This window comes from Telmatherina bonti (genome assembly GCF_933228915.1).
Source record: "Telmatherina bonti genome assembly, chromosome: 15".
In the NCBI taxonomy this organism is placed as follows: Eukaryota; Metazoa; Chordata; class Actinopteri; order Atheriniformes; family Telmatherinidae; genus Telmatherina; species Telmatherina bonti.
Window position 1 is genome coordinate 17,877,814 of NC_136613.1, and position 21,264 is coordinate 17,899,077.

General features: G+C 38.7%; 2 protein-coding genes across 2 annotated transcripts; one reads left to right on the forward strand and one right to left on the reverse strand.

Moving 5' to 3' along the window:
- Positions 1 to 720: 720 nt before the first annotated feature.
- LOC306766832 (immunoglobulin superfamily member 3-like) lies at positions 721 to 12,568 on the reverse strand (the record flags this gene model as incomplete). Its single annotated transcript, XM_079254682.1, has 10 exons — positions 721 to 905; positions 1,001 to 1,381; positions 2,513 to 2,923; positions 3,019 to 3,411; positions 3,521 to 3,889; positions 5,953 to 6,327; positions 6,479 to 6,883; positions 7,049 to 7,468; positions 7,611 to 7,979; positions 12,481 to 12,568. The coding sequence occupies 10 exons, from the start codon at positions 12,566 to 12,568 to the stop codon at positions 721 to 723; spliced, it is 3,396 nt and encodes a 1,131-aa protein (XP_079110808.1).
- A 1,617-nt stretch (positions 12,569 to 14,185) lies between these two features.
- Positions 14,186 to 20,602, forward strand: klhl6 (kelch-like family member 6; the record flags this gene model as incomplete). Its single annotated transcript, XM_079254683.1, has 7 exons — positions 14,186 to 14,442; positions 14,520 to 14,685; positions 17,528 to 17,977; positions 18,081 to 18,318; positions 18,878 to 19,080; positions 19,200 to 19,413; positions 20,304 to 20,602. The coding sequence occupies 7 exons, from the start codon at positions 14,186 to 14,188 to the stop codon at positions 20,600 to 20,602; spliced, it is 1,827 nt and encodes a 608-aa protein (XP_079110809.1).
- Between the last annotated feature and the right edge of the window lie 662 nt (positions 20,603 to 21,264).

The window sequence follows — 21,264 nt, forward strand, 5'->3', positions numbered from 1 at the left end:
TCTCATCAGAATTCAGATACTGCCAAAAGAAATCTTGTTTTAAATTACATGTAAACTGTCGGTAAACACTCACTCACTAAAGTCCACAAATACATCTTCCACACCTCATGCAAAATTACAGAAATGTACTTATCATTGTGGTTTAGGAACATAAGAACACAATGACAGCAGATATAATTCCTTCTGGTATATTTCAGCCAACACTGCACAACTTCATCCCTCTATGACAAAGTCACTGTCTGTGAGAATGTTTATCATATGCACAGCTCATCCGATATGGAGACCACAGTCATCCTGTTGAGAACTACAGAGCACTTCCTGGTTGATTCACAGCTGCACCACTGATGAGAAAAGAGGTTAAACTCGACCACATTCCGTGCTAAGCTGCAGACGAGACCCATTGCAACTTCTCTCTTTCAAAGACAGCATCAATCTGCCCAGCGGAAAGTCAGTGCAAGAACATTTTTGTGTAGGTGTAAAGGCCACAAGTGCTGCGAAGCTCAACATGTCACTGTGAACTGTTGCAATTACAAATATATTTTTACCATGAAAATGAAAAGTCCTTGTTTAATTTTAAATCAATAATTCATAAAGGCAACTAAAGTATGTACAAAGGTTTTTTTGTATATATATGTTGCTCAAAATTATAAAATGACTTTTTTTTTTTTTTTGTGCTGAACAACAAAAAAAGAAAAATTTGGTGAGGTCTTCCAGAATCAGTCAGTCTTTACCGTCTTTCAGAGGATGTGATTCAGCCCAGAGAGATGGGGCTGATTTATTTCCTCCTGATCTGTTCATCTTGTATATCTTCACAAACAAAAGCACTATGACCGAGACTAAGACGATGGCAATAACCACAACTATCGACATCCATGTGCCAGATGAGATGGGTTCGGGTACCTCCGCTGAACAACGACAAAAAAAGAAAAAGAAATTTAAGTTCAATGATTTTACAAGACATTAAAGAGCAAATGTTATTCTCGTGCTCACGTAAGCTTACCATCTGCATAAACAGTAACGGCCAAATGGCCTGACTTGTTCATTGCAACCTTCCTCCATCCATGAGTCACAGACGGGAGCCATTCTTCCACCTCACAGAAATACAAGCCACTGTCTTCAGGCTTCAACACTGTAAGGATGAAGTGGCCTGGCAGAGGATGTCCAAAACTTAAAGCACCCTCCTCTAGCCTGGTTTGTAAGGTAGAATTTGTGTAAGATGTGAATATGGGACGTTGCTCCATTTCTGTATCTTTAAAAAACCATGTGACCTGGAACTTGGATTCATTGCTTGATTGTTGGGTGATGATGCAGGCGATGTTAAAATGATGTGTTTTGCTGACATTCAGCTCCATGTCTTTCTTTTCAAGGTTGAGCTTTGGTTCTGTAAGACATTACACAAGAAAAAAAGCTTTGTTTCGCCACACTCAATCAATGGGATTTTAATTACATTTCAAGGGACAGAAAGACTATTGATAAATCAGTGAACAGGGAGTGCATGAAGCATCACAAAAATTAGGCACAAATAACCCCCAAGAAAATACATCTGCAATAATAAAAGGGTCGACAAAAGAGAAAAAGTAGAATTGTCGTGTCTCAGAGAAGAGACATAATGGCAGTAATGGTGCATTAAAGGTTACAACAAGCAGAAGTGGTGATGTTGCTGAGAAACAGCTATGGTTGGTTGTGCAAAACAAGTCATGGAAATACGTGCAGATAACAGGCATGTATGTACACATATGAGATTTACAAGCTGTTGCAAGCCTCTGCTGTGCTGCTGCAGGTAACAAAACAATTCAAACTATCAAGTTTATTTTCTCTTCTCAGAGTCAGAACTAAACATGCTCCTCACATAATGGAACAAATTCCCAGAAAACTGCAGAAACTCTTGTATGTTTTGAATTTCCTTTAACCCCGCAGTGAGTCATTTTTCTAAATAATATTCCCAGCCCTCATTTATTGTCAAATTTTATTGATCTGGGTCAGTTAAATTCAAAACACGATCATTTTACATGTTACCTGTAAGTCAGTATGCATGCCAGGATTTTTTAAATTCAAAATTAAACTTTGACCTGTGGTGTGGTGGTTAGCACCGAGGCCTCACAGCAACTAGGTCATGGGAACCTGTGGTTATATACTTCTAGTCCACATTCTAGTTTATTGAGCATGCTTGAAGGATACTTTTATTCACTTTAAATGTTCCAATTTAGTAAAAAGAAGTATTAAGTTAGTATACTTTTGTGTACATTACAAGTTTATGGTCCATATATAGGCCTACTTGTACTTAAATTTACACTTAATTAAGCATACTTAATAAAATAAACTTCAAGTATACAACTTTTTGCTAACGGTAAATACTGTTGCGAGTTTTACAAGTAAAATTTAATTTTACTTATGAAGTAACCTGCTACGTAACTTCAGCAAATATGTAACCAAAAAGCATGAAATGCAAACAAGTTTTAACAAACACATTGCATAAAGCTGCTAATAGGCTGTTCTCTACTGTACCCCATACCTGCAAGATTTACAGCCAGCTGGGTGTAACCAGAACTGTTTGAGGCCTTCTGCTGCCAGACACCTTCATTATCCAGCTGGTATTGCTCCACTTGGCACCAGTAGAGCCCACCATCCTCTTCACGGGCCACCTTAATAGTGAGTTGAAAGTTATTCTGTGTTGGTCTGGAGAGATGAAGTCGTCCCTGTAGGTTTCTGACCACCTGACTGTCTGGGTATACCAGCAGGCCAGTGTGTTCCATCTCAACCAAGGTTTGATTGTTGGGGAAAGTGTCTCTTGTGTAGAGCCAGGTGGCTTTGTAGAAAAAGGAACCACCAGAGGCACCTGAGATGATATTGCAATGGAGCTCTACTTCTTCTCCCTCTTGGCAAGTCAGCTGTTGTTCGCTCTTATCTAAAACAATGTCATTGGCTAGACAACAAGAAAAGGATCAGTTGTAAACAGAGAATTAAACTTGGCCATATGTATGGACTGAATTTTACCAATCCAAAGATGAGAAGTCTTACCAGGCTCAGTAACAGTTAGCCTTATGGTTACAAACTTTGCAGGAAGAGAGTACCAATATCCACGAGGATCCTGAAGCCACTCCTCCACCTGGCACACATAGTTGCCTTTATCTGATAGTCTAGCTTGCCGGATAGTCAACTCAAAACTAGGGCCTTCGGTGCGCCTCATGCTGATTCGCTGGCTGTTGCTCAGCTCTCCCTCAGGCCCGAAGGTGACAAGAGCTTTCTGGTCCGAGCTTATAATAGTTTTATTCCCCTCTCCCTGCTTGAGCAGCCAGGTCACAGCAAACAGAGAAGATTTGGACGTATTTGAGGCAACCGAGCACTTTATTTGGATATCAGTATTGATATTTTGTGTCATGCTGGGGTTGGATTGTAAAGTAAGCTTGCTCTCTAGAGGAGGACAAAAAAATGTTATGGTAATAGTAAGGAAGGAAAAAAAACATATTGTACTTGAGTTTTTATCCAAAAATGCTTGAAATATTGATCATGTCTGAAGTACCTGGTTTCTGCACTGTCAAAGTCAGCTTATTGGATGGATTCAGGTTCTTATGTGAATTCATCAGGAAAGCTGACGGCTTGCACCAGTAGGTCCCATCCTCCTTCTGGCTGGCACTGATGATTTGCATGTAGTAAAACACCAAATTATTTCGGTTTTGTACTTTTACTTGGTATTGTTGTTGGCCTTCAGACCAGTTGATGGTGCCATCTGAGTTCAGCGTCACAATATCCTTGGTTGAGCCATCACGCTGCAGGCTCCAAGTCAGAGTAATTGGCACACGTGGTCCTTTAATCTGGCAGATAAACTCAACCATATCTCCTATGGTCACTTGGACATTGCGGCTTTTCAAGGACGTGCTCACCAGTGAATCTGCGATACAAATCCAACATGTCATCATTATTACCATAATCACACACCCTCAGTTTTAGAAGGTAAACAAAACACAAGAGTCCATGACTGTTCTAAAGTATTGCCACCTTCTTTTCTTAGCTATACACTAATTATGTTGTTGTGTTTTCTTTAAAATAATTGGAAATAGTAACTTGGTCTTCAGCCTAAATTAAAACGTTCTGTGGTGGAAACAATTCTGACAAAATCAGTTTTTCCTGATCATGTGCAGATTGTAACTCAAAAACTGATGTTAAGGAAAACTTATTCAAATGCATATGATGGTGATGTAGAAAAGACAAAATAACAATTGATGCAAGGCTTTTCAGTGTAGAATTTTTATGTCTGAAAATAATGATTTCCTATGCAGTGAACTGTGGACCTTCAAACTTTTAAATGAACTACTGAAATGCACAACAAAGCTACATAACACACTGAAGAGAATTTAAAAAACCCATCTTCTATAAAGTATTTTGAACTGAGGTAGAATGAAAAAGAAGCTTACTCCATGCTGTAAATGAAAGGGTGCAGCCTCTTTGGTGCATGAATTTGCTTTGTAAATTCTTTAAAATTCCTACTATGCAAATGTAGTTTTTGTTCAGATAGTGATGTCGCAGGAAATGTTAAAGCGGCCGTTAACTTGTATGGTTAATACTTTGGGTCACATTTCATGGCGATTCTAAGGCTGACCAGAATCGACGTTTTTAGCTTTGCCTCTTGGTCCCTTGCTCTTATAAAAGAAGAATAATCACAATAAAAATGTTTGATTAGCCTTTTTAAACTGTATTTTAGATATAAAGTCATGGATGGCAGAGATCTTCTTACAGCTCAACCAGGACAAGACTGAAGTTTTAATCACCGGTCCTGAAGACAAGAGAGAGATAATTTCATGCAAAATGCAGAGTTTTAAATCCTCCCAGTGTGTACGAAATCTGGGTGTTATTTTTGACTCTGAGCTGAATTTTATTCCACATATCAGAAATGTTACAAAAACAGGATTTTATCATCTTAAAAACATCACCAGAGTCCACCCATTTCTCTCTCTTGCCAGCACGGAGGTACTAATGCATGCTTTTATTTCCAGTAGACTAGACTACTGTAATGCCCTGCTCTCTGGTCTTCCCAAAAAGAGTATTTCTAGTTTACAACTACTGCAGAACTCGGCGGCACGAGTTCTGACAAGGACCAGGGGGCGGGAACACATTACACCTGTATTAAAGTCGCTGCATTGGCTCCCCGTGCAATTCAGGATTGATTTTAAGGTTCTTTTAGTGGTTTCTAAATGTCTTAATGGTCTTGGGTCTTCTTATTTATCTGACCTGCTTTTAAAGTATGAGCCCTCGCGGACCCTGAGGTCCTCAGGTACCGGCCTTTTAGTTCTTCCTAAAGTTCGTACCAAAACATATGGCGAGTCCACATTTCAGTATTACGGGCCTCGCCTATGGAACAGCCTGCCTGAGGGCCTCAGGGCTGCAGAGACTGTTGATGTTTTTAAAAAAACGCTCAAGACCTACCTTTTTAGTTTAGCTTTTAACTAAGTTTTAACAATCTTATATTAACCCATATTTATTCTTATTTTTAGTTAATTTGATTTATTTATATATTTTATATATTTATTTACATCTTTTTAGTTAATTTGATTTATTTATTTTATATATTTATTTACATATTAGTATAAATTTTATTATTTTTTTAAATGGATTTTCTTGTAGAGGCCCCCTCAGAGTATTGTTTCCTTATCTGATGCACATCTGGTACAAATGCACCTGGCCATTCATCTTCTTTTAACTGTTATAGGGGCTAATAGGGCATGGGTGAGGGTGGTTGTGGGTGGGTGAAAGGGGATGTGTATGTGTGTTAGTGTTTTATCTATTTTGATGTAAATTGTTTTATAATGTAAAGCACTTTGTATTGTTTTTAAGCACGAAAAGTGCTATACAAATAAAGTTTGATTTGATTTGATTTTTAGAAAGAATGAACTTGTCAAAAGGGAACTATACAGACTTCATTATTTGTCTTGAATAATCAGGTTGAGGTGATCTTACCAATAGCGTTCACAGCCACAGTGGTGCTTTGCGACTGGCTGTGAGTTTGGCCGTTGGTTTTCCTCTCAGACACAGTGCACTGGTAGACACCTGAATCAGAGGGTGTGACCTCATCAAGCTCCAAGACGAAGCTGTCTGTCTCTGGACGCGTCGCTATTACTTTACGATTCATGAAGTCCTCCGCTTTCTCTGTAACGCCATCCTGACTTAAACCGATGACTCGGGTGAAGAAAGCTGTTGTCGAGGATACAGATTTGCGTTGCCAGGTGACAGAAAGCTGGCCTTTAACTCCAGCCACTTTACAGGCGAGCCTCAACCTGCCCCCTTCGGTTATATTTCTGTCAGCGTCTTGCATTTGGACTGAGAGCCCGTATTCTGTGAGGAGATAAAGCAGCAGACAGATTGCTTGACTGTGTTTGGGGAGGTAATTCCTGAAAATATAACAGTGGTAACATTAACAAGAGCTTACAGGATCAATATCTAATTTATAAAAGAGAAAATCTATATCTTTTAAAAAAAAAAAAACCTTTGGGTAAGACGGTGATCATCTGGGAGCTGGAGTCCTGGGCTGCCCCCTGCGAAAAGACCCCATCGTGACTTCTGTCCTGAGGCCACGCTCTACAGACATACTCTCCCTGGTCTTCGACTTTGATAGGCTTTATGATAAGTCGATAATCTTTGGTCCCAATCCGCGTGGCTCTGAGCTCTCCTTCTTTTTCTCGGTCTCTGTACTCCGGCTGTACTGACAGAATGCCCATAGGACCGATGCGGGCCAGCTCCTTGCTTCCCTGGAGCCACGCTACAGAAAAGAACCTCCCTTCCTGGTTCTGTGCGTCTATGCTGCAGGACAGTGACAGCTCCTGGTCTTCCTGCAAGGTAGTCTGCTGTGTCGAGATTTTCACCACCAGAGATGGCATTCCGGGTATCACTTCTAAGTAGGGCCGAAGTCAGAAAAAAAAAACTCAAGACAATAAACATACACACATCCTGTCAAGAAATCACAGCGCCTTTGCAAACAGGTGTTGACTCATGTCAAGACGTACAACTTCATAAAGCAGAAGTGAATAAAATCCATTAAATTATTGCTGTTTCTAACCTTTGGCTTTGACTGTCAGGGGGGTCTTCTGTGCATCTTTCTGAAGGATTAGGTACCAGGAACCATCAGGATCTTGGATCCATTCCTGAGCACGGCAGTAGATCTTACCCTGGTCTGAAGGAACAAGCTGAGCCATCTTTAGCTTATATGTGTCCTTTCCTACTTTATCTAAACTAATGAATCCTTCATTGTAACGCTGCTCAAAGCCCTGTCCTGGACTCAGTGTGAAATCCTTGTCCAGAGAGATGATGGGCTGAGGGTCGTCTTCCCCATCTTTATGGACATACCAGGCCAAAGACAGATGTGTGTGCTGGAAGGTTGTGGTGGAGGCTTGGCAGGTCAATGTGAGATCTTCGCCTTCATTATAGTTTAGTGATGTGGGGGTGTCAGATGATGAAACACTTAGGGAGTCACTGATCACTGTGGCACCATACGAATGATAAAAAAAAAAATAGTAAGTCAGAAATGTTTAGACTTTTTTTCCTCTGGAATTATCATATGTAAATACAAATAAACTGATAAACAGATTTTAAAACAGACATGGTGAAAGATGATTGTTTACCTTTAACAGTTGTCAACGCGTTGTAGGTTCCATCATAAGTATATTCTGAATTAATTACGATACACTCATACTCCCCTTCATCTTCTTTGCGCAGGCTTTTTATCTCAAAGAGGACTGAAGTCTGGTTTACATATGTCAGATAAATGTCTTTGTTGTCCACACGATCTTTATGACTACCATAGCTGAAATATTTGTCTTTGGAGCTGATGATGTTGATAGAAATTGACTGTCCAGGCTGTATCATTTTGAATTCAAAGTCTTGTTTAGCATGCTTGTTGGAAAAGCCACTCACATGACAAGAAATGGTGAGCGGAGTGCCCACCACACGGTAAAGAGGCCCAGCTTGTATGTCAGTGTTCACCCTGGCTTCTGCATAGCAAAGCATAGACAAAAAACAAAAACAAAAAATAAAGAAATACGTTTCAGCCAGTTTAACACTACAAGTAAAATGTCAGTCATGTTTTCTTGTAGGGAAACTTTTGTATTTGTATGGCATAAAAATGCAAAGCAAAACTTGCTGCATGTTAGTTACAGTTCACATTATTTACATTTTTTGTAAGTAATAAACATTCGTTCAAAGAAAGTTTTAGGTAATTACAACCATAGTTCCAGTTTTGGCAATGAAAAAGTTGTAAGAAAACATCTTCTTGGGACTTTTGAAAATGACACAAATGAAAAGTTGTTTTTATTGTCCGCATTTTTAAAATTGTGGGTGATTGATTATGAAGCCAATACAAATAACTGATTGATGCATTTCATTTAACCATAAAGTTAATTTTACTGAGTTTGCTGTATGATACTATAACACCATAGGTTAGCTGTTACTATGATTCATTCTGTATGCATTATTTTTTGTCTAGAAATACAAACAACAATTTTATTTAAAAAGGTCTACCAAAGTTAAACTCCTAATTATAAGTTTTCCTAGTCACTTATGTCACCCACAAAGCACGGTGAATAGCTAATTAGTGACCATATCTTTACTAATGAAACACACCAGAGGCCAATTCTGTCTGCAGGAATTGAGTGTCCTACTTACCACAACGCAGCAGAGCAACCCAGAGCAGCAAGCTGGTCCTCCACAGGGAGAACCGGGAACACCTCATCCTGATTCTGCTTCAAAGATAACACGGTGTTCTCGGCACAGTGTGCAACTACACTGTCCTTCCTTTTCGAGTAATTCAGGTGGTTTAAACTTGTGCTTCAAGATATTCATCACGAGGAAGTATTCTATATCCTGTTTCCCACATTCACACCACCCGGTTTGTTTCACTGACATGTGCATGCGCAGGCGGCGTGCGGTGGCGTTTTGAAAAGAAAAACAAAAGAGTGAGAACCTCAAACTAGCAAGTTTATTTAATTTCTAGTTCACACTTGATTATGTTTTGCGTTGACACACAAGTGGACAGAAACTTCGTGTCACTCGAGCACCAGAAATGGATTATTTTAACAAAAACCTATTTAAAAAACAAAATAACAACATAGCAAGGGCGACCAACAATGCACTGAACGTGTAGTTTCTAGGCAACAACATATGTAAGAAATTTGCCCCCTTTTTTCTTCGTCAAAGTAAAAATCAGGGTTCTGTAAAAATTGGTTCTGTTTCTCAAATGAGGCAATAGCGCCACTTAGCGGAGAGCAAAAAGACTACAGCCATACAAATAGCCTAATACTGACTGAGGCGCTAAACTACATAAAAATAATACAACAAAGATTTGAACAAGTAAAGTTATGTATAAATCTTCTTCAATGCTTTTCACACTATCAGGCCTCCCATAGTGAAAGATAAACTTTTAGATATGGGGGTGGCCCCCACCCTGATATCCTGGATTATGGACTACCTAACATCAAGACCACAATATGTCAGGATGGGGAGAAGTGTTTCTGAAACTCTGGAGTGCAGCACTGGGGCTCCACAGGGGACTGTTTTAGCTCCCTTTCTTTTCACACTCTACACTTCAGACTTAGATACAACTCTGAGTCCTGCCACATACAGAAGTATTCAGATGAGACAGCTGTTGTTGCATGTGTGAGAAGTGAACAGGAAGAGAAGTACAGGGACCTGGTAGAGGCATTCACACACTGGACTAACAAGAACTGTCTTCTCCTGAACATTTCCAAGACCAAGGAGCACGTGGTAGATTTCAGAAGATCTACATCACACAGAAAGCCAGTCTGTATTGGTGGAGAGGAAATAGAGAATGTGAAGCTCTATAGGTACCTGGAGCTGGTTCTGGACCAGAGGTTGGAATGGTCAGCCAACACAGATACAGCGTACAGGAAGGGACAGAGTTGCCTATTTTTCCTCAGGCGGCTCAGGTCCTTTGATGTCTGCAGTGACCTGCTGCAGATGTGCTATCACACTGTCATTGCAAGTGTGATGTTTTTTGCTGGTGTCTGCAGGGGGAGCAGTATTACAAACAAGGACCACAAATGTCTGGACAAACTGGTCAGTAAGACTAGTTCTGTCCTCGGTAGAAGTCTGGACCATTTCAGAGCTGTAGTGGAGCATAGGATGAGGAGAAAACTTCAGGGCATTTTGGATAATAAAAAACACCCCCTCCATAATACCCTGGCAGGACAAAGAAGCAGCTTCTGTGAGAGACTGATTTCTTTTCGATGCAGGACTGAGAGGTTCAGGACGTCCTTTATTCCAGCATCAATAAGACTGTTTAATATTAATCTTTCATTTTATTTGTTTGTTTGTTTATTTAATTATTTGTTTGTTTATTTATTCATTTATTTATTTAAAAGGAACTGTTGGAACAGCTTAAATTTCCCCCCTGGGGATGAATCAAGTATTTATCTATGTATCTAAAACACTGGAGTCTATACAGAGCTGCATTATGTGGAAGTGTGGTGCAATCAAGGTGTGCAGGATAAAGTATTTCGCTCTGTGCTGCAGGTAATAAGAGCCAGTGGTGTTAAAAAATTTACTCATATTTTGGCTACAACATTTTTTAAGAACGGATTTTCTCTAAAGACTTTGTCCTGATTGGTTTAACCTCTGCCTGATGCAAACTCCAATTTTCTGACCTGAGTTATAGGTTATGCTACTAGTAATCAGTCCATTTAGACATTATTAACAGGTTGCAATTTTTTTCAAACATCCTTGGTATTTCATATTACTTTTAGCTCATATTTACAAAACCTGGACTGGCTGATGTTTGGCTGCATCAACAAAGCAACACAAAATGTATTGCAGCCTACAAGCTATTACACTTGGAAAAAAATGAAGAATAGCTGTATGTCAGTGTAACACATGGGCAATATTTTCACAAATTTTCTTTATAATTTGATTTAATTTCATTTAATTCACAAAAGTAAACCGCAATATTAAAACCACCAACTTCATCTGAATAATGTGCTTAGAAAATCTGCAGACTGGCATTCATGGATCTTTCTTTGAGACTTGCATTCCCACACAGTAGCAGACTTTTTGGGAAGACTAATGGTCACATCACAAACTGCTTAATCAAACCACAAGGCTTTTCCGTTGGGCTCCAAATTCAGAGAATCTGCTAGCATCTTTGACAGTCCACAAAGACAAGACCACAACACGCAGGACCTAAATTAAATATTGGCTATGTTGGTTTCCATACACTCTGGAAAACTCTTCATAAGGGATCTATTGTGCTATTTCTAGTTTTCTGAACTTTCTACAGTGTTATAGTGTTGAATACTCATCAGACACATGAATGGCGCCTTTTTTTTAAACACCTAAACGCATGTTTGAGTTTTCCAGCACGCTCTACGTTCGGTTTCCATGGCAACGGAAACTATTGGTTTTAGAGAGTTTTTTTCTACTTCAAAATTTGTATCACGTCTCGGGGAGGGACTCAGTGATTGGTCATCTTCTCTAGGTTGTGCACATTCACGAGAAAAAAGGAACATTGCAGGATATCAGACGCAGGACATACGGCGGAGCTTTCTCTATTTGCTTGTTTCTGGCAGAGGCTGATCTGAGAGGATCAATACAAAATGAATGAAGGGGTTTGTGAATTAGGCTTGATCATTTTTTGCCCTTCTGAACTTGCATATTAAAATAAATTAGACTAAAATGTGTATAAAAGAGCCACTTTAAGGTACAATATGAGAACTAATAGTAAACACTTCATTGCAAGCACAGTTGTTACTGTCAGTGGACAAAATTCTTCCAGAAATAAGAAGTACAGAAATTTATGTTTACAATCAGAATATTCCACCAGGAGGCACATTAGCAAACTCAGATCAGATGGAGCTGAAGAGGTAAGGGTTTGGTCCTTTTTTCTAAAAAGCAGAAAAAAACATGACATCACCAGTATCGAGGTTAGATACCTAAACCAGCATGTCACACCTTGTCTTCAAACTTTTCCAACATTTTTATCACAGTCAACACTGAGACCTTACATCATTACAATCCCCTTACTGGTTACTTGCATGATCCCAGTTATTAAATCCTGAGGACATGCACAAACTGCACCTAAGAAAATGGTAAAACATGTGGGGCAGCTGTGATGAACATATAATCAAAAGAACATTTTTTTTAATCCTGACCTGATCATAAATTTACTGCTTCTACAATGTTTTTGAGTATATTTCCTGTGTTTGTCAATGATAGAGTAAAAAATAAAAAAAAATAAAAAAGCATTATCATTTTGCAACTAAGTGCATGTTGATGCTGTGGAATGATGTCTGAACGCTGTGCCCTAACTGCAGTGTTGCACTGAGGGAGGCAACAAACAGAAAAATACAGTCTTAACATATGAATAATGATAAAATAAGTCTTTGTGGGATGTTTATGCACATGAATACATATATCTATATATTTTTAAACTGACTTCAAATTGAAATATGTTGAAAAGTTATCTTGCCAAATAGCAGTGCGCACCAAGCGGCTCTGCTTCCTGGAAGAACTGCTCCACTACCAACTGAAAGGTCACATGCACCTCAACCTCGGTTTTATAGAACACAGACATGTCTAGTGATGTTTTATTTGTGATTTGTTGCCTCTTCAAAAAAGTTAAAGGGGCAGTTTTCAGGACCAAATATGTGGTTAGTTGCCTGAGAGACATTTGATTTAGTTAATTGGCTCCTTTAAACAATCTGTGTTCATACACAGACTGCTCAGAGCTCTTCTGGCTACACGAGGAAGACAACCTACTCAGTGTTAGACAAGTTGTCATAATTTTATGGCTGATGATTGCATCCTTTTTACCTCCACCAAGGATGTTATGTTTTTTCCCACATTTATCTGTCCGTCTGTCTGTCTGTTTGTCAGCAACTTTATGTATTTTGTCCTTTTTTAGAGAAAGTCTGAACACAGAGTGGAGTGGCAAGATAAAAATGTATATCATTTGTCTTACTGTTGAATTGAAAAAAAGAGGAAATGTAAAAAAGGCTGATATGTTTTTAATAAAGATTTTACTATTAATAACATCTTTATTTAAAATGCCAAAGTTATTTTATATAAATAAATCAAATAGTGTATATAAAATGAATGTAGGACTCTGACACATGGTGGAAATCACAATATGGGAGGCAATGAATTGCTTAGTGGAGGTCTGTTCCGAGCACTTTTCTGGTTTTTCCACTATGTTTCAGAAATAAATCTGTTATTATCTACAACACAAAGCTTATTTTTGCAGCAACTTCTGAAGGGAAAGGGTAAGCTACTAACCCTATAATGACCCCTTAAAATGCAGAAAATGGTTCAAAATTAAGACAATGACTAATTTTTTTCACGCATTAGTCTTCTCTCGGTTTCATTTGAAAAAAAAAAGACTAAATTGATCACATACTACTCTGAAAATTATTATAAGTTGGAAACTGTAAAGAAATTTAGCGAGTCAAAACTCTCCCTAATTACCATGAAACAGCTCAGATTTACCAGTGGTCCTTTTCTAAATGTAGGGGGGGGGGGGGTTATTTCACTTGTTAAAACCTTCAACATGACACAGTCACAGGAATCCCCCGAATTCTTTTGCTAATGACCCACAGATTCATGCCAACCTTACTGAGTGTTCACAGGCCAAAATTGCTGGCAGTGATTTAGTTAAAGGAATGAAGGTTTTGCACCTCAGATGAAGGGGGAAAAAGGGAGTACACTGCTTTCAGGTCTGATGATTCTGCGATGAGCAAGTTGTCCCATAAATATAAAACTTATTCTTGTTCCACCCAGGTGTCAGCATGTTGACATGATGTAAGCCAGCTAGATTACAGTGAAGTTACTACCAGAGTTTGAGATAAAACACGCAGCTGTCAGGGCATCTCATTTGTATCCATCTCCCTTGGCTTAGGTCTTCTGCTGATCTGGACTCAGTCTTTCTGAGAAAAGGAAGGACTAAGAAATTTATGGTAAATTTACTAAGCACAAGAAGAGGAAGTGTTTTAGAAATAAGCACAGTTTGATACGCATGTTCCTCATAGAAGAGGAAGACAGGAAAACAACAAATCCTCGTCTCAAAGCAGCACAACTACCGTCAGCGTGAACCAGAAAGGCTTCCTTTCGCTCTACATGAACAGGTGTTTCTGAAGCAGCCGCCTGTTGTTCTTCTGTGGAAAGTTGACTTTCTGAGGAACTTTTGGTGCAAAAGATGAGCGACTCACTGGAGAGGACAACAGATTGTCCCTTGCCGCCTTTCAGCGATGAGCTCAGTCTGAATGAGGACAAGGGGAGCGCAGCAAGTTTGCATGAGTTATGCTGGCAAGATGGAGGTCTGCCAGTGGAGCTGCAGAGAGGGATGGAGAGCCTGCGAGTGAACAGAGAGCTGACCGACGTGACCCTCTGTGTTCAGGGACATGACTACCCCTGCCACAGAGCCGTTCTTGCTGCAGCCAGTCAGTACTTCAGGTAAAGTATTCTAACACTGTGTGAGTCAGCTTGTGATAAAATCAATTGTTTTATTGACTTAATATATTTCTGCACAGGGCCATGTTTTGCAGTGGTCTCAAGGAGAGTCACGAGGAATGTGTGGAAATAAAAGGGCTGGACAGCGGGACAATGAGCTCTCTCCTGGAGTATACGTACACCAGCAGAGCCCTCCTCACACACTCAAACGTCCAGAGAATACTTGAGGCAGCGAGTCAGTTTCAGGTAAAACTTTGACTTTAATCATCACAAGATTACAAACTGAGTCGAAAGCTCATGAAATTTCCAAAGTACAGTACCAGTCAATGATTTGGACTCTTTCCCATTTCATCCACTGGGCGAATGTACCAAAACGTTTGACTGGTACTGTTTTTAATTGGACTGTAATTAAGAGGAAAACCATCTTTGTGATTTGCTGTTTGCATGTCTTCCATATAAAGTCCTTCTGATCAAAGTTTACATTTAGAGCTTCTATTTTACTTTAATTAACATAAGATTTGAAACTCGTGGTCATTTTTTTGTGCCTCATTAAAGGCCTTGATATTTTATAGAGGAAGAGTCATAAAGTTTTAAAGCAGCAGCAGTTGTTTGAGTAGTTTTATTCATTATTGCAGAAGAAGTTGGTTAAGTCAGTTGTCATAAATACTGCATGAGAAGAAGAGTATATTTCTTTATGATTCTGTTCAACAGAAAAAACAATGAGACATGAGACTCTAACTGCGACACTTTGTCAATGGCAAGCAGCTAATGTTAAAATAAAGCATGTTCAGCAGCTCATATCGATAATATACATTGACTTATAGTTCAGTGAAGTATACCTGTGGTTCCTTAAAGGGTCACAGCCTAAATATAACTTGTCTTGTTTGTGCTGATCTGAGTGTGTTGATGCCAAAGTTGCTGCAAAAAGAGCTTGGCTCATGTGTTTTGGCCTTCCTAAGTTCAACAATTACTCAACGGGTTTGTCACAAAAAGACTCAGTTTCCACATGACCATTTCATCAGAACAGCAAGTCCATGGTTCTGAATTAGCAGGAAGAAGCATTACAACATACATAAGGCTTGATTGACTTTCAGAAAGACATACTATTTCATGGTGCTTAAATAAATAACTTTCTCGTTTTTGTCTTTCATATCAGGCAATTTTTTCTCCGTTTAAGGGAACAAACATCTCATTGAGTAAGAAATCAGCCGCTCTGAGAGGGAAGTGAAAGTTGGCCAGTTGTTTACTGTCAGGATCAGTTTTCCATACAGGCTTAAATTAACTACACAGCTGTGCCACACAGCAGAGGAGGCAGGTGTTTGTGTTTTTGTGCTTCTATTTTTGCAAAACAACAAAAAAAAGTAGTTTGAGTGTTAGATTTTGAAGATACACATCTGAAGTATTTTTATTGGTCCCTCTTCAACAGGATGTTTTAGAGCCATGACTCATTGCAACCAAGAATTGAGATTAGAGCTAGAAGAACCACATGAGATTTAGAATGTGTGATCTTATGTAGGGTCCAAAGTGAGCATTGCACTACTTTTCAAAGCAGTTTACGCCTGCATTCAAGTAGTAGCATTGCACTACTTTTCAAAATGAAAAAAAGAGAAGCTGATGAACTATATAAAAAAATTCTTCATGTCTCAAAAACTGACTGTTTTAATTTTTTTAAAAGGTGAAGTAGTATCCTAACCTTTCCAGGTTTATTGGGTTAATTGGATATTTATTTAAAAAATAATTATTAAGTCTTTTTTTTTTTTTTGCTTTTATTTTGTTTTAAATGCAACATATGTTGAAACATTTTATGTAATTTTAATAGAAAGTACCGGTAAGAATTTTTCATATACGTTACGCTTTACCTAAACTGGCAGTAAATATGACTGAAGTTTATGTTGGAACTGCTGTGAATCATTAGTTTTATATTACACATAGATCAGCTTAGATTTTAGACAGGCATTTGTTATGTCATGACTTGTTTTAAAGTTGATGCCTTCTCCCTCTTGGGGTTGATAATAATATTAACATTTTCTAAATTTATGATACTGCATTTTATTTAAACTTAGCAACAAAACATAGAAATTTGTGTTTGGTCAGTCATTTCGTCCTTTCATAATACCAATTGTGGTTGTATTATAGGCTACATAGCTTAAAAGACTGATTTCATCACCTTTACAACAGGTTATAACTTGTAAGGACTGCATTTCTGTGGAATGAGCAACACTGTTAATTATGCAGCTACTGCCCAAAAAAATGTGTCAAAATCTCCTGTAATGTTCCTCTGTTGGTATGTCCTCTCATTTACAGTCATTTGATGGATTGATTGAATACGCCAACAATGATAACACATGTTGATCATTTTACACTGTTGGGGACTTCAGTAGTATATAGAAGATCAATACATCCAAACTCATCTCACAAATGTTCAACTGGATTAAAGACTGGACTCACAGGAAGTCATTTCATCCAGTCTATTCAGAAATTCTGGAGATTTTGTGAGATGAGCCTTTTTCTGAAGGGGAGAGCATTGTCATCTTGAAGGATGGAGTTAGGTCTCAGATTATGGAGATATGGGGTTTCCCGCTGGCTCCAGAATTTCATCCCAAATGACCAATAGATCAGGTACCAGTCACGCATCTGTGGAGCGAGAGTATTTCAAAGTCAAAACACCAACAGGAAAATATAGCAGGGGATTTTGTCACGTTGTTTGGGGGCACGACCCACATGTTTAGCCATATTAGTCATTCCACAGAAGGATAATCTTTACAAGATGTACGCTTAATGTAAAGGTGACTAATCAGGCTTTCCAACAGCATACAGTAGAACACTAGCTGTTATTATTAACGCGGACAAATAATCAAACACAAATTTCTGTACATCTTATGCTGAGTCTAGACATCTTAGAAGATGAGCCAAGGATGTTTTTAAAGGAAAGAACTTGCAAATTATATAGAATATAAAATCTAAATGTTTTTTACTTTAGATTGCACCCAAACTTCTTTAGGAACAGAGTTGTATATTTACTTTAAAGGATCTTTTATAACTAAATGCAAAATGTTGTTTTTAAAGTGACACAAATCTTGTTTTTCAGTTCCTGCGTGTCGTAGATGCATGTGCTGACTTTCTGAGCAAATCTATGCATCTTGAGAGCTGTATTGGGATCCTGAACCTGGCTGACAGTCATGCCCTGCCAGCTTTGAGATCCAGGGCTCAGGACTTCATCACCTCTCAGTTCTCCCAGGTGGTCCAGCTGCAGGACTTCTTGGAGATGCCAGTAGAGTCTCTGGAAACCATCTTACAAAGGGACGACCTTGATGTTAAGTTTGAGGAGTGTGTTTTTGAAGCACTGATGCGCTGGGTGAGAGCCCGGCAGGAGGAACGTCACCCATTACTGGCCAGGTTGCTTTCACATGTGAGACTGCCGTTGTTGGAGCCGGCATATTTTGTGGAAAAGGTGGAATCAGATGAGCTGATTCGTCGCTGCAGTGAGGCTTTTCCTTTGTTACAAGAGACCCGCACTTACCACCTTTCTGGTAGGGAGGTCAGTATGCAAGGGATGTCTGTTTATCTTACCTGTTAACTTGTGTTGAAGTTTAGCTATTCTTATTAAAAACGTAAATGTCTCCTCTGACTTGTTTTTCTAGGTGGTCTCAGAGCGAACAAAACCACGTGTGCAGCAATTTCTATCAGAGGTCTTCCTGATCATTGGAGGCTGCACTAAAGATGAACGCTTTATTTCTACTGTCACCTGCTTGGACCCTCTCAGACGCAGCCGACTGGAGGTTGCCAGACTGCCAATGACTGAGCTCGAGGACGAAACCCAAATCAGAAAATGGGTGGAGTTTGCTTGTATCACCTTCCAAAACGAAGTGTACATATCTGGTAAGAGAGCAAATTCATGCCTTGGCAGGGAGGCTTCTGACTTGTGAACTTGACCTTTTACAGCCAAGATGAAAGTGAAAACAGTTCTGAAGATTATGCATCTGCCAAGTTTTGGTTTCTGTATGTTCCTCACTGAAAATGCTTTTTTATTACATTAAGACTGTGAAGACACCCTTATGTGTTGGGTTGTTATTAATAGTAAGCAACGCTGACAGCAAAATGTCATGTTTAAGTTGTTACATTTAGAATATGCAGGTGAGAAAAACAACAGGAGGATGTGACATCGTCTGAACTAACAGTTATTGTGGTTTTAGGTGTTTCCCATGTCAGGAACTGACGCTTTCAGCTCTAGTTGCGTTAACTACTGGGGACCATGCAGACTGCAGAAGCAGAGACTAAGTCATGGGATTTTACATCCTCAATCAGAATGAAAGCCCCGTCGGCCTGAGCAGAGCACCAGAACAGTCATTAATGAACATGTTGTGACACACAGTGTTTAGGGCTAAAAATGCATTTGTGCAGAAGGTGATTTTTTTCCTAAATGTTCATGTTGCTGTAGGAGGTAAAGAGACACAGCATGACGTTTGGAAATATAATGGTGCCCTGGACAAGTGGATCCAAATTGAGCCCCTGTCAACTGGCCGATGGAGACACAAGATGGCCGTTCATGGTGGAAGGGTGTACGTTCTGGGTGGATTTGATGGAGTTCAGAGATTCGCTAGCGTTGAGGCCTACGACCCCTTTCACAATCGTTGGACACAAGTAATGCTATGTCAAAAATCTCCAGTTAGACATGTTTTTATTGAATGTAACTTTGTGCTTGTGTGAGAAAAAATATTTTTGATTCATTTTCTCACCCTTCATTTCAACCTTCACTGCAGGTGACACCTCTTTCTCTAGGTGTGAGTTCCTTTGCTGCTGCAAGCTTTGACAAGTGGATCTATGTGATTGGTGGTGGACCTAATGGCAAACTTGCCACTGATAAAGTTCAGTGTTGGCAACCGGGGACAGACAGTTGGGAACTACGGGCGCCAATTCCCACTGAAACTAAATGCACTAATGCTGTTACCTTCAAGGACCGCATCTATGTAGTAGGTAAGCTGAATGAGATGTACAGTTTCCTAAAATAAAAAAAGAGTTTAATAATACTTTAACTCTATATTTAATTAAAAATAAGAAAGATACAACATACTTAATGGTAAAATTATGGAAGTTATAGTTAAGTTTTTTGTTTTTTTCTTTGAAGTTTCTGCTTATGATTTTGATCCCAGCAGTTCACTTCTTGTAAGTTGTAACAGACAAAGGCATATTGGAAAATGTATCCAATTTCACCTGATTAATGTCTGATATTGCAAAATTGAAAAAGAAAAAAAAAAGATTTTGCTTTTATTTACGTACATACTTTATGTATTTATTTCTATTATTATGTATTTACTATTTTTTTCATTGTATTATTTGTTAATAATTCATTTAATATTTATTGGTATTTTATTTTATTCCAGTTTTTTCCCTGTATTTACATTGTTTTTTAATATAAATGGTTGAATGGTTAAACTGCAAATCCTTCTGTATGAAGGCTAGAATTAGAAAACTTTAAAACTCGTGCAGCTGCTGTCATCAGGTCCCATTTCTACATTGTTTGTGTATATTTTTAAAAAAAAGAGATGATGCAGCAGAATGGTAGGCATGCTCCCACTTTTCTGAAAGATTTAGACTATATCAAATTCACAATGCAATTTTTGTTTTTATTATTTAAAACAGTGAACAAAATTATGTGCATCATTCTGAAATGGGCATTTACCTGTTCGCACCATGTATTTTAAACTACATGGAGTATTGCAAAATGATATAGAGACTATTTCTATGGAATGATAGCTACTATTAGATAAATTAATGAGCTAAACTAATTTGTGCTTTTGAATAATCTATTTATGGCAATATTGTAAACTGGTAAGGTCACTGTCAAATCTCCTTTGTGGTTCCAGGTGGTGCCATGCATGCCATGTACTGTTACTTCCCTCTCTCTGATTCCTGGTCCCTTGTCACCCGTCTGGGGGAGAGAGCAAGTTGTGCCATCGCAGCCTGCAACAACAAACTTTTCATCACAGGAGGAAGGGATAACAAGAACCAAGTCATCTCCACAGTGATGTGCTGGGACGTGGCTCGAGGGGTGTTGACAGAAGAGTGTGTTTTGCCGATGGGAGTGTCGCACCATGGCAGCGTGACGCTCATGAAGTCTTATACACATATACACAGAATAACGCCTCCACCAGAATGCCACTGACACAGGCCTATGCAAAGTGGATTTTTCCTTCTGGCGGTGAAATAATGCAGGACAATTGCATTATTGAACAAATCTCCTTTTAAAATTGCCACTTTGCAAGGAGGCAGTCACTAAGTTTATACTAATACAAGCATAAAAGTTTGTAAACTGATGATACTTGATGAGCTTTCTTTCTTTTTTTTTCTTTTTTTTTAAATCAAATCTAAAACATTTCTCTCACTAATAGAGAAAATCACTTGACATTTTTTGTTATAATACCTTGCAGTCTTGTAGTACATTCCCACATATATAAAACAATAAGCTTGGCATATGACCAAATGAATTTAGAATACCAGCAAAATACTGAAATATTGTAATATTTGCAACTCTGCTAATCCACCTCCAAACCTCTGTATTACTGTATCACCCCCTTTAATGTGTAACCATAACAGATACATGTGTTATAACTCAAATGACTACAGAACAGACCTTCATAGCTCTACAATATAACTCTTCATAAGCCAAAAAGGAGCTCAGTGAAAGACTCAATGTTAATGTGAACTTTGCTCATGCTGCCATCAAGTGGTGAAAGGGGGTATTTTTGTCATTAGCACCGTTTAATATAAAATTTATTTTTAAAACTAATATTTCGAACTTTATTTGAAACAATAAATAACAATAAA